The sequence below is a fragment of the Cheilinus undulatus genome, linkage group 8 (assembly GCF_018320785.1).
Source record: "Cheilinus undulatus linkage group 8, ASM1832078v1, whole genome shotgun sequence".
Classification (NCBI taxonomy): domain Eukaryota; kingdom Metazoa; phylum Chordata; class Actinopteri; order Labriformes; family Labridae; genus Cheilinus; species Cheilinus undulatus.
The window spans coordinates 51,890,383-51,908,784 of record NC_054872.1 but is presented as its reverse complement, the minus strand read 5'-3'; the positions used below and the strand labels follow the sequence as shown (position 1 = coordinate 51,908,784).

The 18,402-nt window shown below is 40.0% G+C and overlaps 1 protein-coding gene across 5 annotated transcripts in view; it reads right to left on the bottom strand.

Annotated features, from left to right (window-relative positions):
* Positions 1–18,402, bottom strand: part of LOC121513345 (CREB-regulated transcription coactivator 2) — a 67,580-nt gene that overhangs the window by 23,308 nt on the left and 25,870 nt on the right. For 4 of the 5 annotated variants that reach the window (XM_041793035.1, XM_041793037.1, XM_041793036.1 and 1 more), the window contains exons 3-10: positions 14,629–14,745; positions 14,107–14,168; positions 7,481–7,549; positions 5,660–5,766; positions 4,871–4,897; positions 3,502–3,581; positions 2,509–2,558; positions 1,800–2,065 (exon numbers count right to left, since the gene is read on the bottom strand). In XM_041793035.1, the coding sequence (XP_041648969.1) occupies positions 1,800–2,065; positions 2,509–2,558; positions 3,502–3,581; positions 4,871–4,897; positions 5,660–5,766; positions 7,481–7,549; positions 14,107–14,168; positions 14,629–14,745 (778 nt within the window). The remainder of the gene's footprint in view (positions 1–1,799; positions 2,066–2,508; positions 2,559–3,501; positions 3,582–4,870; positions 4,898–5,659; positions 5,767–7,480; positions 7,550–14,106; positions 14,169–14,628; positions 14,746–18,402) is intronic. The other variant, XM_041793039.1, reaches the window with a different exon arrangement.

The window sequence follows — 18,402 nt, the reverse complement described above, 5'->3', positions numbered from 1 at the left end:
CCTGCATAGAAGTTGCACCCCCAGCTACGGTTAAGGCAGAGTATTGCAGAGCAACACAGGTGCACCAGTGCATAAGTAGCTATGGCACAAATTTGACACAAAAGTGTACACCAGGATTTAAACAGTGCCGTCCTACATCCACTGATCCATGCCAGAGTGTTATCAGGAACAGAAAGTGAAACAAAGAGGGGATTCTTTAAATTCCTCTGTATTGAAACCAGAACACATTTTCTTCCACATTCACAGGAAGAGTTAAGATTTTGTTTTTTGGTCTGACCTTCCAGGTGAAACCTTTCCTGTCAGTACTGCTCATAAAGGTTCAAAACAACATGATGATCCGGACTCTGCAGCAGCCTGAGGTTAAACCGACAGCAGCATCCTCTCTGTGGTCACCTCATAACCGATAAAACTCCGCTATATTTTCCAGCCTAAAAAAACCTCCTTTCTCACTAGAGGCTAAAAATAGAGCGACGTGCATTCCCCTTCGTTTCATCTCACCCACATACTTCCTCAGTTAATCCTCACATTAGTCAACGTACTCAAGACAGACAGACAGACAGGTTTACAACAATGGAGCAGACTGGCAGCGACTCAGAGACCTGCCTGAGAAAACTTCAGCAGCTGTTTAAAGAGGAACTGAACCTGGTTACTCATCAGAGCCCTCATTCCATGTCTGAGCTGAGCTTTGCACATCAGGGAGCTGTAACCAAAGTGTGGGGTTTCCCTCAATCCCTCCAGCTTGTAAATTGGTGCAATTTGGACCCAAGGAAGAATAGCCAAGGCTTTAGCTAGTGCTAATGGGGATTCATTAAGATACCACTCACCCCTTTCCAGTCCTTCCACTTTCCCGAGTATTTCAACAAATTTGTGCAAATAAAAAAGCCCTCGGCGCTCCCTTTCTTCCACCTATTTTTCCAAATTTTGCTAATATACTCAAACAATTTAGGCCCCCCTTTCTCCTTCCACTTCCACTCACATTAACACGTTGTCAACATGTATGTGCAACTAAGACACTGCTCATCCCTCTCTGCTTCCACTCTTTTATAAATGTTGACAACATATTTGTCCTCTCCAGTTCCATCCACTTTTCCTAATATTGAAGACGTATTTTTGTGCAATCAAGTCATCCCCACTCATCACACTTTCCAACCAGCAACCTAAAATGAAATAAACTGGTGGAAACAGGGAGTTTGGTTTTTACTTTTAATATAAATGAGAAAAAAAGTTCATTTATGCCGTTTCAAATGGCTTTTATTTTGAAATTCCAATTCAGATTGCCCTGATATTGCCTGGATTGCAATGTGGGGTGGTCAACTATCTATTTAAACTGAAATAATTCTGTGGAAATAGGGAGTTTGATTTTTTAACATTAATTTAAATGAGATAAATATTTCATTTGTGCCATTTCAAATGGCTTTTATTCTGAAATTCCAATTCGGATGGTCCTGATATTGCCTGGATTGCTGTTCCCTCTAAGGTGTTTTACTGCTCTTCACTGCTTTGTGCAGAGGAGAAAGAAGTTGCATACTCAAATCCCATACGAATTTGTGCTTTTAAGATAGCCCAGGTTTTTGCCACTTCCTGCTTACATGCTTTTCCAAATGTTGTCAACATATTTCTGCAATGCAGGCACCACATACTTGTCAATTCTTGCAAGTCTCCCCTTTTCTGCAACATTTTGCCAAATTTCTGATGAATAAGCATGAAGAATTTCTCAGTACTGGTATTTCTGCTGTTGTGGTATCAAATGGGTTCTAGGGAGTTGTTGCATTAGGTAAACTTCTGCAGAAGGCGTTTACCTTGCGTGTGGTGAAAGTTGCCATTGCCTCCCTGCGTGTTTGCCGGGTTGATGCCCAGCTGGGTGAGGGTGGAGGCCAGGTTCCCCGTGCTGCTGCCCCCGCTCAGAGAGGAGGATCCTGGGTAGCCGGGCTCGTCCTGGTCCAGCGGCGTGGGCAGCGGGGAGGGGAAGTGGAGACTGGAGAGGTCGGGGAGCGAGCCGCCGGTGTTGAGGGCCGAAGGGACGCCGTGAGCGGGTGTAGATGGCTGCTCTGGAGACGTAAAGATACTGAGAGGAAAAACAGGAGATCAGACCTTCATGGACATTTAAATATGACAGGAAATGGTCATTTACATAGTTAATAGCACAAAAATTAAGCAATAATTTCAGTAATGGTAAGAAACTTGTACATATATCATTGCAAAAGCAATCTCTATTCTGTTTGTCTTCATGTGGTGTCATCTAGCACACAAATATCAAACTTTTGGAGCAATTTCTTTGAGTAAAAGCTGCAGGGAAACTGTCATATTCGCCTATTCTTAATTGGATAAACTTGATATTAAAAAAGCAAAGATATATGACTCCCTCTTGCCCTCTTTAGTGTCTTTTATAAAGTAATTAAATACTAAATAGATCCATCACATTGTTGTTCATATACTCCACTATAGACATGTTAGCTTCAGATCCTTGTGGTAAGTGTCTGCAGTGGAAATGGGGATTTTTAAACTTACTTGATACCAGGAACTTCACAGGATTTGGGTCGGGACGTCAGCAGAGGTAACTAGAGAGAAAAAATATAGAGTATATTACAAAAGAAAAAATTATGGAAGTTCAAAGTAGCCGTAGGGCTGTCACTGTCCTTAACATTTTTAGCTATTGTGGCCTCCAGGCAGTCCAAGGGCTAAAAGCTATGAACTGACTGATCAGGAGGCAGGTGATGTATGATGTTCTGGCTTTTGTCACCACAGAGATCAAAAGTTTCCACCCACTTCTTCATCAGCTCTGGCTTTAGAAGTAAAATTCTCCATTCAAACCCTCTGTAGTCAAAAACATGGCTGTCAACTTCAGTGGTAGTGGCCAACAGCCAGAATCTGTGCTTAACAGCAGGTTCCACCAATCAGAGACGCTGCTGTGCAGTGTTAATTTTGGCAGCTTTATTAATTTTAGTTTTAGTCTTTAAATGAAATGCATTTTAGTTTTGGTCACATTTTAGTCATTTCTACCCTTTTTTAGTTTTAGTCTAGTTTTAGTCCATAAAAGTCTTCACATTTTAGTCTTTACTTTAGTCCAAGCATTTATTTTCTTGTCTAAATCTGGTACCAAATCATGGTAGTGTGTTCTCTGCCCCCTGCAAAACCTGGGGTCCCTGCTTTCTACAGCTGAGAGGCAGAAGGGCTACAGATGCATTGCATTTTGGCAGATTTACCCACAGTGGAGAAGTATCACAGATTTTGAATGTCCAACAAAAACTAAATTACATTTTAGTCTAGTTTTAGTCATTTAAAAAAAAAAAACTCAGTTCTTGTCAGTTTTAGTCATCACAGATCTATTTTTGTTAGTTTTAGTCTAGTTTTTGTCTTGGAAAAAAAGGCTGTCGATGAATAGTTTTAGTCAGTTTTAGTTGACCAAATTAACACTGCTGCTGTGACTCTAGGATTGTTGCTAGTGTTGAGGAAAAACGCCTGAGAAAAAACAAAACCACAAAGTGATGAATTGGGTTTTACCTTCTTAGTGTCCCAGGGTTTGAGAAGTTTCCCCTCGTCTAACACGTTCTCTTCAATGGGAGGGACGGGGTACGGAAACACTGAGGGACAAAAAGCATACAGGCATTAAATCAGCTAATATCCGTAATCTTATAAACAAAAACTGTGAAAGAATTCTGTATTAATCCTAACAGAGCAATTGTTGTAGTCATAGCGGTTAAGAGAGAAATACAGAGAGATTTAGCAGCTATAATGTAGTAGTAAAAAATATTGATGACCCCTTAAGGGCGCTCAAAAGTCTAAGGATGTTTAATAAATACTGTTTTGTTTTTAAAAAATCCCCTCGAATTAAGAGGAGAATTAAGATGAAAATCAGAGGTTAGCGTTTCCTAAAATCTGAAATGGGACCCAGAGGCTTCTGTTGCGTGCCTTAGTAAATGTGTTAACAAAGCAGTGTGTGAAGACTATGAGCTGCTCTCCAGCCAAAAATAGAGCTGTAAAATCATCACACACAGTTAGGACCATATTCTGCTCTGATAAGATCATTTTAGGAAAGAAAACATTAGTGTTCTGATAACAGGGCTGTTGTGACAGCAGATATTTAATCTTTTTACAATATTAGTAGAATTGTAATATCACTGATGCCTGTTTGTTACCATGGCAACTAAAATAAAAGTCCTATTAACTCAATACTAGGTTGTAATTGCCAGCAAAGTCCTGCATGTTCTGGGGTGGCCAGTTGTAAGTTAAACCAGTCTGTGGAAACATTTGTTTGTACCTCAAATAAGCTTGGCCTGAAAATAAATCTCATATTTATGTGCCAGATGGCTTTTATTCTGAAGTTCCAATTCAGATTGTCCTTATACAATGTGGGGTGGTCAAATATCGAACTAAACTGAAATGAGTCTGTGGAAACAGGGAGATTGATTTTTACAAATTAATCTAAATGACATAAATATTTAATTTGTACAATTTCAAATGGCTTTTATTCTGAAATTCCACTTCAGATTTGTCCTGATATGTCTGGATTACAATGTGGGGTGGTCAAATATCAATCTAAAACAAAATAAACCAGTGGAAACAGGGAGTTTGATTGTAATTTCAATTCAAATGAGATAAATAGTTCATTTGTGGTGTTTCTCCTCCTGCTTTAAGGACCCTCTGACCATGGCACAAACGTGCGCCAATGATGTATATGAATTCTCTCTGTCTCACCTTAGCAAGCTGCAGACTGATAAATTACCATTCTATTAACCCTAACTCTAAATTAAATCTTTACTGATAACTGATTGAAAACATAATTAAAAACTGTGCTATGAAGAATGAAACTGGCCAAAAATAATCTGACTTTTGCAATTGTGTGTGTGTGCATGAATGCTATTCTACTCACTTCTTCTCCCTTCTCCGTCGCTCTGACCTGCAGGATCACAGAAAAACATGTTTAAAATGTTTATCACCTCTTTTTAGGGAACTTTTCTTATATCATAGGAAACATGCTCCTGGCTACAAGCAAGTCAATAAAACTAAAATACAGCAACTAAGGCTGGCTACAAACCGAATGATTTTGAGCAATTTGCCTCCAAAAAACTAGGGAGGCATGGACTGCTGTTTTTGTAGAGGTGAGTATTGGCAAGAACCTCACTGGTTGGATGCATGTATGCATGTATGCATGTAGGGATGGATGCATGTATGGTTGGATGCATGTATGCATGGATGGATGGATGCATGTATGGTTGGATGTATGTATGCATGGCTAGATGTATGGTTGGATGCATTTATGCATGGATGGATGCATATATCTGTGTATGGATGGATGGGCACTTTATTGATTGTGTTAGAAATTCAATGATGATGATGTGAATATGATTAGAGTGGGGCATTCAGGTGATCTTCTATTGTGAGCATGTTTTAACACCATATAGGCAACATTAATGCACAACTTTGCTTGTCTTCTGATTCCACTGTCAAAGGTGTTGCTGACATCACATCTGAAAAAGGCTAATAATTTTTCAAAACTGTAAATTTGGTGTAAATGCATTTCAAATCTCTACTTTCTGCTTGTATTTTAAATTCAAGCAATGTCCCAACATTTTTAGATATGGGGTTATTTGCATTTTAGAAGGCTGTGTATTTCCTGCAGTGGGTTGCGGGTGTTTTTGTTTAGTGTTTGTTCCCTTACCAGAGCGCCTGCTGCTCTGGGGGGTGAGGGTGGGTCCTCCGGTGGTAAAGGGGTCTCCTGTGGGAGGGTTCATTACACTAGTGTGGAGGGCCGAGTCAGAGTTGGTCCTGTGGGGCGAGAGACACAGAGAGTAAGGAGGGGGGATAAGAGAGAGAGAGAGAGAGAGGTCAGGTGAGTTTATGTTCTCCAACGTGAAGAGATATGAATAAAACAAATCCTCACATTTGAAGATACAAACCTTGAGGTACATTCATAATGGAATGGCAGTGTTTTTTTTCCTAAACAGGAAACTAGAGCCCAGTTTATGTGCTTCTTTAAAGTGTTCAGATACCATTAGAGCACACCGAAGTACATGCATCTGCCTGATGCACAAACAATCCGTCTTCAGGGACAACCTGAGATCAAAACTCTGATTCAAACAACAGCTTATACACCATACCTGGGGCTCTCTTACTGAGGATTTGTATCCCTACATTCTGTAGAAAACTTATGGCACCATATTGCATTTTCTCAACTATCGAACAAGTGAAATAGAGGGCACCTGGTCCAATTCTGTCTACATACAGGGCACCAAAAAGGGCACTTTGTAAAGTTTCATCCACTGAGAGGGTACCAAAGAGGGTAGTTAGTTAAATTTCATCAACTTAGAGTGCACTTTGTTCATTTTGTCTAATTAGAGATCACCAAGAGGGTACTCTGCCAAATTTTCTTCACTAAGAAGTAACAAAAACAGGCACTTTCTCAAATGTGGCCACTAAAATGTCACCAAAAAGGGCACTTTGCCAAGAGTTGTCCACTTTTGAGGGCACTTTGTCAAATTTTGTCCACTTTGAGGGCACTAAAGAGGGCACTTTGTCGAATTGTGTCCACTTGGAGGGCACTAAAGAGGGCGCTTTGTCAAAGTTTGTCCACTTGGAGGGCACTAAAGAGGGCACTTTGTCAAAGTTTGTCCACTTGGATGGCACTAAAGAGGGCGCTTTGTCAAAGTTTGTCCACTTGGAGGGCACTAAAGAGGGCACTTTGTCAAAGTTTGTCCACTTGGAGGGCACTAAAGAGGGCATTTTTTCAAATTTGTCCACTTGGAGGTCACCTAAGAGGCCATTTGTTCAAATTCTGCTCTCTTGGAGGGAACTTTGTCAGGTTTTTTCTACTCTAAAGGCACTAAAGAAGGTATTTTGTCAAATTTAGTCCACTTAGAGGTCACTACAGAGGGTCTTTTTTCACATTTTCTCCACTTGAGGGGCACTAAAGAGGGCCCTTCATGAAATTCTGTCTACACAGAGGGCACACTGTCCTCTGAATTGCTAAGATAGCCAAGAGGTTCTTTGGTGCCTCTTCAACAGCTTTTTTTCCTCATGTTGTCATGGACATGCTTTCAAAGAACAATGGAACCAAATAAAGAAATGTTTTGGAGTCAAAAGACTGGCTCTCATTGCTGAGTTGAAAACTTGTTAAGATCTTTAAAAAGAGATTGATTGAAACTATTTTGTTCGAACATTCCATTTAACCAACAGGAATAAAAAAGTCAAACAGATTCATGACATGGACAAAATAGAAGCCAATGGAGAGAGCTCCATTATTAAAGGAAAGGGGAGATTTAAAAGAAGAATTCAGAGAGATATATGAAAGTAGAGAAGACTCAATGGCTGCAGAAAAGCTTCAATCCTCTAATCAAGACGGGGAAAAACACAGAGGAAATAAAATGTTCCCAAGTAAATTAAGACCTTTTTTTTTGTGGCAGGAGCAGGAGGATGGTCAGCAAGAGGAAGGAAAAAAGGGGTTTAAAGGAAGGAAAAGAAGACGAGGATGAGGAGGATTCACCTGTTGAGTGCAGTGGTGGGGAGACGAAACAACTGGCTTTTATCCCCAGGGAAGTTTCCGGACCAATTCCTTTTATATGATCGACAAGAACAAAAAATTATTTTCTACCCCATAGCAGGAACATCCAAAATGAGGTGGGGGAAAAATGGAGGAAAGAAGAGCTCCGGAAGCAGATGCAAGTAAAGGAAGGAAAAGATGGAGATAGCGAGCGGAGGGAAGAGGGAGGCTGGTGAGTCAGCTCACGACACTGACCAAGGTCTGGGGACAAGCAGACACTAAATGATTGATATTTATCCCCCAGAGGGTAAAAGAGGAGTAAAATGTGTAAGTTTGGAGAAACAATAGGTTAGATTAATGTTAAACATGCAGTGGTATGTTGTTATATGGTTCAGGTGTCCCTCAGGGATCAGTGCTAGGACCCTTGATTTGGTGTGCATGCTTTAATTTCATAAAAACTATGAACCTTGATGTTTTCATGCTGGTTAGACAAAGAAGTTTGTCTACTTTTTCTATCTGGGGAACAAAGTGTTTAACCTCTCAGCAGTCTGATCTGTTGTAACAAGGCTGGGCAAACGCTGTGATTTGAGGCTGTGACTGACTATTTTTGTGATGTATGACTAGTTTGAAAGCCAAATTTCAACTTCATCTTATTTAATTCATTGTGCAGGCTACAAGGGAAGACAAGGGCCAATAAAGGTCTGTTCAGCTGCTTTAAACTAGTCTGAGAAATTTCTGACATGCTGTCAATATAAGTCTGCTAGCTAATCTCTCACAGGGAGAGCACAGCCATAAGCTGATTCTCTGACTTTAGGGATTTTTTTCTTGATTGTACCTGTGCAAACTGTAAGACAGCGTCTGAAATTAGCATGGCAAACATTAGCATGTCTGTTTGATGTGTCCTCCTCCTCTTATAATGGAAATATATGTTTGTGCTCTAAATGTCTGCTTGCTCTGAAGACCCATCTATATCTAGACCTCTCGCTTTTATTTGTTAGTTTGTATTTTAAGTGGACCATAATATCTACATATTTTCATTTAATAACTCCATTTGGTTGAAAAATATCAGAAATTTGAGTTGCTATTTTCACTGAGGAATCAATGGAACTTGACCAGTTGAGATCCACTGATTTAGAGCACAAATAGAGAAAACCTAAGCACAAGGAGGCCGTTAAGAGCAGAAAGGCAGATTTGAAAGGAAAGCCTGAGCTCAAAATCAATAATTTGTGATTTTAAATTGTTAAAATGTGCTCTTTTGCATCAGTAATGACTCCATATCTGAGACCAGTTGGCATTAAATATCAGCATCTGGAAGAGAATGTTTGTTCTGGTTTAGCTGGTAGTCAGCTTGTGTTTGTTGGTGATGCTGAGTGTGTGAGAGAGCGAATGGTTTGTTTTTGAGTTCTGCAGACAGCTGAAATACGTAGATCTCGCATCATAGATCGTTAAACTCTGTTATAGATTGAGAGAACAGCATTTATGAGCTATGGTTGTGTGTTAGATCCATTCAATCATACAGATGCTATTCCAACATGACAACATGTACATTGGTTTTTTTCTCGAGATCTGGTCTTATTTATTTTGAATAACAAAGCTTGCTTTTCAGGGAGGCAAACCTTGAGAAAACAACCAAATTGTAAACAATGTTAGTAGAACTAGGAGAGAATAAATGCATGCACGCATGTCCTCCCAGGGCTTCTGTAGTAATGTGCTTTTTTACATGTTTGTTCTGTCCTGTCTACGGCTGGGCTATTAACCACAAATGAGATTAAATAGCAATAGTGCATACTGCAATTTACAAACTGCAGATGTTGCAATATTGCTTTAACTTGAAATATGTCAAATCACGAGTTTAATACATTTTATTTTTTTACAGCTGAAATTTTATGCACATTTTGAAAACATTCCAATTGTTTTATATTTTTTAGAAGGGTTTACAAAAAATGTCCTTTTCGTGTTTTATGTACATTTTTCTTAATTTAAACAAGTGACATAAAAACAATAATCCACATTCAATAAAGCAACTGATGTTAAATGTGTGATATTAGCAACAATAATGCAATTTGATATATTTCTTTAATCATTCTGCCGTAGTTTATTCATTGTAATATTCATGAAGCATAGCGTTGGTTCACAGAAGTCACACCCCGGGCTGTGACTGGCTGATAGCCAGCTGACACCAATTACTGCCACCCAGCTCCCACAGCCAATCACAGCTCTTTCTCTCAAAACAGTGGCCCTTTTAAAGATGACATACAATGCACTAATGCCTGCTTAAGCAGAAAGCTTGACCTCTACCCCAGCCTCCTCCTCTAAAGCATAAAGCTTCACCTCCTCCACCCCAGCCTCCTCCTTTATAGACTAAAGCTCCACCTCCTCCACCCCAGCCTCCTCCTCTAAAGCATAAAGCTTGACCTCCTCCACCCCAGCCTCCTCCTCTAAAGCATAAAGCTTCACCTCCTCCACCCCAGCCTCCTCCTTTGTAGACTAAAGCTCCACCTCCTCCACCCCAGCCTCCTCCTCTAAAGCATAAAGCTTGACCTCCTCCACCCCAGCCTCCTCCTCTAAAGCATAAAGCTTGACCTCCTCCACCCCAGCCTCCTCCTTTATAGACTAAAGCTTGACCTCCTCCACCCCAGCCTCCTCCTTTATAGACTAAAGCTCCACCTCCTCCACCCCAGCCTCCTCCTTTATAGACTAAAGCTTCACCTCCTCTACCCCAGCCTCCTCCTTTATAGACTAAAGCTTGACCTCCTCCACCCCAGCCTCCTCCTTTATAGACTAAAGCTTGACCTCCTCCACCCCAGCCTCCTCCTTTATAGACTAAAGCTTGACCTCCTCCACCCCAGCCTCCTCCTTTATAGACTAAAGCTCCACCTCCTCCACCCCAGCCTCCTCCTTTATAGACTAAAGCTTCACCTCCTCCACCCCAGCCTCCTCCTTTATAGACTTAAGCTTCACCTCCTCCACCCCAGCCTCCTCCTTTATAACATAAAGCTCCACCTCCTCCACCCCAGCCTCCTCCTCTAAAGCATAAAGCTTGACCTCCTCCACCCCAGCCTCCTCCTTTATAGACTAAAGCTTCACCTCCTCCACCCCAGCCTCCTCCTTTATAGACTTAAGCTTCACCTCCTCCACCCCAGCCTCCTCCTTTATAACATAAAGCTCCACCTCCTCCACCCCAGCCTCCTCCTCTAAAGCATAAAGCTTGACCTCCTCCACCCCAGCCTCCTCCTTTATAGACTTAAGCCTGTTGCTTGATGAGAGTGTTCCTGACTAAATGTAGGTTGTAACATACAATGATTTATTGCTTGAATTGAACTTAATGAAAATTGCATATCAAATCACAATACTGGGGAAAAAAATTGCAATTAGATTATTTTTCCAAATTGTTCAGCCCTAGTCTTGTCTCCTTCTTCAGTCACGCTTTGCTCCACGTGGGCCCCAAACTGGCACATTTTTCATAAAATACTTTTGAATAGTTGAACATTTTTTGAAAGTGTGCGTCCCAGATTCCTCTTTAAGGGTACAGAGGCTGGACCAGTTGAGAACCACTGTGTTAGCCAGCTTATTTTACACATCCCATGAATACACACGCTTTTTTTGTTCTATGCCTACAAGATGAGCTTCTTTGAAAATATGAATCAAATCACAATCCAACAACTCAGAATGTCTTTTCAGGCTAAGGAGCCAGTGTGCTGTTTCCTTGAATCTGCTGGTGTTAAAATATAGACAGTGATTTTAGGCAATCTAGACTGTGCATGAGGCAGTGAGCAAGGGCAATGTTCACCTGCATCTTTGAATTATCCAAACAATAAAAAATAATCAGATATTTGGTGACTAGAGCTTCTATTTCTTGCCATGGTATCCAAAGCAGTACTGAAATTATCTGCTTATTATTAGACCTTTTTTCACAGATTAAAATGTTGTTATTGAGACAACCCTAGATTAGAAGCACAAAAATCAAACAGCTAAAAGAAGTTCAACCCAAACAAAGTTTAGCAACAGACTTTAGGAAGTAGCTGGAGGTCATTTTCCAGCCTGAAGTGTGTATTTCTGTGTGCATTTGTGATGTGCAGTGGACCTTAAGTGTCTGTGGACTGAGGCCAGTCCCTCTCTGAAGGATAATTGTTGTCTTGTTAGAAGAAAACCAGAAAGAACGCAGACAGACAGGCAGGCGAAAATTAAGCGACTGGAACTGGTTGCAGAAAACAGAAGAATAGGCCAAAATGAAAAAAAAAAAGAGGCAGATTCTCAGAAGAAGAAAGAGCGAAAAAAGAGCAGAGGGCTCTTCAAAACCCAGTCAGGTTTGGAGAGGCGCCGGCTAAAATCAACCATTTCTTGTTAGTCGTCTACAGGTTAGTTTTTCTGCTGGAGCGCCAAATCAACCGAAGCAGTGGCCTCAGTCAAACCTCCATGGAGCCTCGGTGCCACCTCATGTGAGTCTGGGGATTTTTCATGTAAATTCAAGAAGGCGTCAGAAAGACCTCAGGTGGGGGAAATTCAGATTTAGAAGAGAATAAAAACCTTTATTGTCAATATGCAATGTACAACGAAACTAGGAAATGATTCTCCCTGAAGAGCTCATCATTCATAGATGTCATTCAGAGATGATGTGGCATCTGCAAGACTTTGTTCTTTATTAGACTGTACCAATGAGAATAAGTCAGAATTTTTTTCCTTATTTATTACATTTCTGTTGCACTTCATTTTACAGTTTTATATTTTTAGTTTTCACATTTCACATTTATTATCCACCACTGTTACATCGAAACGAGTATCCTGCTTTGATTGGGCTGTTTCGGACATGTGCAGAATAAACGCAGAAATGAACACAGACCAAGCCATAATCCAGAGTTTAACAGACCTGGTTTTGCTACCTGGAGAAATCTGAAAAATATATACACTATATGGACAAAAGCAATCTGACCGTTCCACCAACAGGGATTGTAATGACATTGTATTCAGATCCATGTACTTTAATACGGAGTTGGCCCTCCTGCAGCTCTAACAGCCTCCTCTCTTCTCTGAAGGCTTTCCACAACATTCTGGAGTGTTTCTGTGTGAATGTGTGTCCATTCATTCTGTAGAGCATTTATGAGGTCAGACACTGATGTTGGACCAGAAGGCCTGGACCACAATCTCTGTTCCAGATCCCAAAGGTGCTGTATGGGGTTGAGGTCAGAGTTCTGTGAGGCCAGCCAAGTTTTTCCACACTGAACTCATCAAATTATAGGCCTTTATAGTCCTAGATTTGTGCACTAGGGCCAAGTTTCCCAAACTTTTCATCCCGTGACCCCCAAAATAACAATGACTGAGACCAATGACCCCCATTGTCCCGTGCACACTCATGAAGAGTCTGTGCAGACCTAAATTTGAAGGATTTCTTTAAGCGTTGATTTAATTTTAGCATAAATCTAAATGAATGACCATGTTTTTATTTGAAACTGAAACAATTATGCATAAATTTCATTAAAAAAAGGTCCAAGGTTTTTTTGGAAGACATCTTGCTGCAGTTTTAGTGTTTATATTAATGCCAGCTGAAGTTCAGAACTCTTCAGCTACGGAACCAGCAGAGATGTTTACCCATGAGCCTTAGCAGTCATTGACCCTGCTCTGTGGTCTTCTGCTTCATGGCTGTTGTTCCTAAACTCTTCTACTTTCAAAAATCACAGACAGTTGACTGTGGAATATCCAGCAGGGATGAAATTTCACCAACCGTCTTATCGCAAAGGTGGCATTATCACAGAACCATGCTGGAAGTGTCCGAGCTCTTCAGAACGACCCGATTAGGATCACAGATGTTTGCACATGGGACTGCATGGCTAGGTGATGACCAAATACTTTTGTCCATATAGTGTATCACTGCTCAGCCTGTTTTGGCATGAAGTAAAGTGAGCGCACGCTGCAGGGTTCTGAACATGAGGGATACTGTGCTTCAGCTCAGTGTGGGCCAGCTGACCGCCATGTGAGCACCCTTACTTGAATGCATGTTGTTAATAACTGCAGATGCTAGCATGAACGTCCACTTTAAGAGCGCACGATTGTCAGGCAATCTACCTGGTGCTTAAGCATGGTTAACCCCCAAAGTTTGGTTTATTTGGCCAGTGTGGGTGCTCCATGCAGCACACGGGTACAGTACATAGCCATTTCAATGGCATAGCATTATCTATGGAGAGCTGTTTGAGCATTTAGGTATTCTGGGAGGAGGGGACAATCACGCTTCAGCACAGTAAGGGGAAACTGGCCCTGGTGTGAGTGCATCCTCAGTCGAAGCCTTTCTCTTACTGCCTTATGACAAAAAATATTTTTATTCTCTTCCTTTACATTCTGTTGTTTCCACTCCTATATATTTCATCCTATTCTGCAGAGAGCAGCATATATTGGAATTTGGAGGTACAAGAAAATATTTCCAACACTTCCTTTAAATATCCTTTTGCCGTTTTTGTACGTTTCAGTTTCTTTTTGCCATTTTTAATGATGATTTGAGGTGTGACAAAGGCTTCAGAGAGGTTTCATAGCAGCTGAGGAAGAGGAGACTCCAACAAGATGCTTTGAGAATAACAAAGAATCTGGTCTCCATGGAAAAAACAGACAGACAGCCAGGAGGGGGGGTTAACAGACAGTACCTTCTCCAGCTGGGATCGGGAGGTGGAGACAGGTATGCAGAGTTATACGGCGAGTTGTCCACCTGAGGAGACGGCTGGTTAAAGAAAAAACAAACTCAACACAACTCCATGACTCTACCTTTCTGTTTGGCTTTATATGAAGAAATTCTGCTTCTTCTTCTCATTTATAATATGCTTTCTCCTCTTTACTGCATTCCAGTGAAATATAAAGGGCTGAAAATCAGAACTATACACGTGCCTTTGCTTTGCCGTCAGATCAAAAATGTACAAAGTAGAAACTTTGATCAAGCATTCTGTTTTCAGCTCATACTGCAGAGCTTCCCACTCAAACTGTTTCACACCTAAAGCTGAACACACCGGCTGTTTAGCCACCAAACTGACACACTCTTTCACTGGGACATTTTCTATGCTCTTACATGCAAGCATCTACATTTTTTATGTCTCAAACACAAAAACAACAAGAAAACTTGAGCTTTTCTTTGTACAGCCTGCAAACACCAATCCAACCGAGCTGAAGGATACTTGTCGGTTGCGGTACGGTCTGACTGGCGAGATGAAACGGCGGTCCCTCTGGACTCGCTCCACTAGGCCGTGATGCCGAGTGGATCTGTTGGACTCCAGAGTGGAGGGGAAGGAGCCCTGAAAGAGACCAGGAGAAAATCATATCATGAATTATAGTGCACATTTATTTATTATTTCTGATGTTTTTCTGCACTAAAAAAACGAAAACAGAAACACAGAACACCAGAGACAGCGCTACTGCTCGAATGATTTATATCTCATCCCTGGAAGCAGCTCTGGTTTCAGCCTCAGCTGCAGAGAACCAAGAAGATCCTTGTTAAAGAAAAATAGTTCATACAGCAACACAGACATTTGAAGGTGAAAGAAGAGTTGAAGTATACGATGCTTTTGAAAAGTGTCACCCCACTGGATGGTTTACTCTGATAAATCAATCATGGTCACTATTATTTAGCTTTTTTTGTGAGAAAAAAATTACCAAAAAAAGTCAGAGTGAGAACAGATTTCTACAAAGTAATGTCAATTCAAAAAAAATCTGCAATGTAAAATAAGTGACAACTAAATACTGACTTGTAGGGGGTGATTAATGCAGAGTCACAGCATTAGTCTGTGTGGATAGGTCTCGATCAGGCTTACACAGCGATTGGATTGAGGTCTGGGCTTTGGCTCGGCTTCTCTAGAACATTCTCCTTGTATTCTCTCTGTATGCTTAGGCTCATTGTCTTACTGGAAAATAAATCTTCTCCCAAGCTGTAGCTCTTTGTCAGACTGAAGAAGACTGTTCTCTACTCTGCTGCATTTATTTCTCCTGCTACCTTTACAAACCTTTGACATTAAAGAGACTTTTTGGCAACTTTTTTCCCTTAAAAAAGACAAACTATATCAACCATGACTTATTTATAAAACCAACAAAAGTTTAAAACATCAAAGGGGTGGATAGTTTTTATAGGAACTGTATATTTTGTGGTCTCAATGACAAACAGGTAAAGGTAGTAGTTGCTCGGCAACAGATGTAAGTTGCTCTTCTAATGCAGGGATTGGCTACTTTTGTACCAAAAGATCCAAATTATCTTTATGCTCACGCCAGAGGTCCATACTGATACAGATTGTAAGATACTTTAACAACTAGAATTACTTTTAAAAAGGAAAAAATAAAACACTTTCATCAAAACTTATTATACCAAAATTTGCACTGCATTCAGACCAACTTCTTTTTTAAATTTTGTTGTATTTTTTTTTTTTTCTCATTAGTCTAGACTCAGTACTCCATAGTGATAAACTAAGAACACACTGTTAGAAATGTTTGCAAATTTATCAAAAATAAAAAACTAATCTAATTTACATAACATCACTGTAAATTTAGCTTAGGTTCTTCCATTTCTCTGGTCTTTGCTGGGATGTTTCTACACCTTGATTGGAGTCCACCTGTGCTAAATTAACCTGATTGGACATGATTCTAAAGGCTCACACTTCTCTATAGAGGGCCCCACAGCTGACAATGATATCAGAGCAAACACCAAGCCATGAGGTCAAAGGTCAAAGGAGCTGTAGAGCTCAGAGACAGGATTGTTGACAGGCACAGGACTGGGGAAGGCTACAGAAACATTTCTGCAGCTCTGAAGGTTCCCAAAAATGTTGTTTTTTATGTAGACATACAATGTGAAAATTTTGCATATTCTACCTTTAAAATTGTGGATCCAGAAAAGCCAAATATTTGTATAAGAACTGATAAAACTAAGTAGACACTTCCTGCGGCTGTACGACTGTTCCGAAAAGTTACATGTCTGGTTTTGTTGGTGGGCTTTGGTGGTTTCTAAAACAGTGATTTAATGCCTTTTTTCCAATTAATCGCAAATTTGATTAAATTGCAATATTGACTGCTGCAATTTTCAAATCGCAGAAGGTACAATATTTCTTTGACCTGAAATCTGCGCCAAAATACCAGTTTAAAACCTTTTTTGCAGTGGATATGTTGCATTACAGACCATGCAGTCATTCAAGTGCCATTTTACAACCCTCGGACCCATTATGTCATTTTTATCGTCATTATTTTGAGTTGATAGTCACATTTTTATAGATTGAGGTATCAAATTTGGCCAAAGTTATTCTTTTTCTTCATATTAAAAACAAAAATGTGTTGCCCGTAGAACTCTACTGACTCCAAATAGCTCCATCCATCCTTGTTTCTCCAAAATCTGGACAATAGACTTCCACTAAAAACACGTTTTCTGACTGTGTGTCTATGGCACCAAAACATATAGCAACCTTTTCTACGCAGTCACTCAATCACCAGGGCTCTAAATTTCACCATTCCACAGTGATCCAGCAGATAGTGCCAGCGCACCATTTTAACCCCTTCAGCAACGCGCATGCAGGATTTGTTCCATGGACTCAGAGTGTTTGAAGCGCTATTTCATCCACTAAACATCATCAGAATTAAATGAAACGATTTGTGCTACTAGATATGGATGTCTGAGAGTGGGCTACATGTGTAAGGAAAAGTTTGTGTGCTCCTACGTGTGTGCTCAGGTGCAAATCTGCGTCTATGTTTACAACCGGACATCCTGGAAGTGGAGTGTTTACAGTCAAAAATGCTACTTCCGGATTCTGCAGTCAGGGACTAAGAAAGAGGGACATTTGGACAATTTCAACTTTGCTCTCACTTCATAGCAAGTGGATGGACATGCATGAGGATGCACGGGTCCTTTCCATCAATAGGAGAGAATATATCATATCTCAAATATGCAGTAAATTTATATATGAGCGTAATGAGCGTAATCATGGTCACATTTTGGTTAGAGGTGGAAATGCACGTGTTAGTGATTCATATCCTACATATTTCCTCTGATTTTTTATGCCTGTACATAAAATAAACCTAACATGAACAAATGCATTCACTGGCATGATTTGGTAGAGGAGGAGGCTGGAGAAAAGGATGGTAAAACTGGCGTGTTTTTGGCTCCAATAGACTCATCTGTTCAACATGGACGCTATCTCACTGAATCCAAGTCATAGGCAGAGTGGACAATAACTGGCATAGAAAGGCTGGAACATTTAATTTTTATTTATTTTATTTATTTTTAGTGGTCAGGGTTGAAGTTTTTGAAGAGATTTGAAGCAGTAAAAGTTAAAAAAAAAAAAAAAATTGAAAAAGGAGTGTTTTATTAACAGTTTTCTGTATGTCCAGAATATGGACAAACAAGGACAGATGGAGCTAAAATATGGAATTTGGCACTACAAAAAAAAATTTCAATGCATCAAAATCAATTTTACTACTCATCACTGACATGGCCCAGACTGTATTTATTAAAAAAAAAAGGTTTTCATGTAAATCATTTTATATGGGAAATATGGTGTTTTTGTGGGGGTTTTTTTACCATAAAAAATAACAGTGACATGGTGTACAATAACTGGCATAAAAAGGGTGTATGATTGAATTTCTAACTTTTTCTTTTTTAGTGGTCAGGGATGAAGTTGCTGAAGAGATCTGAAGCAGTGAAAGTAAAAAAAAAATGTTGAAAAATGATTTTTTTATTAACACTTATCTGCATGTCTGATTTCTGGACATACTGGCCTCAACCATGCTTAAAATTACAAGGGAGCAAGGGTTAATAATAGTTAACAAATTCTACTTTCTTCATTTTTGTAGGTTTTTCTTATTGGATATGAAAATGACATCAAATTATCACTCCCTTCAATATAAAAATTCATGTCCGATTTGCAATATGAGTCGAAATGATCACAATTAGATTTTTTATTATTATTCAGCCCTTGTTT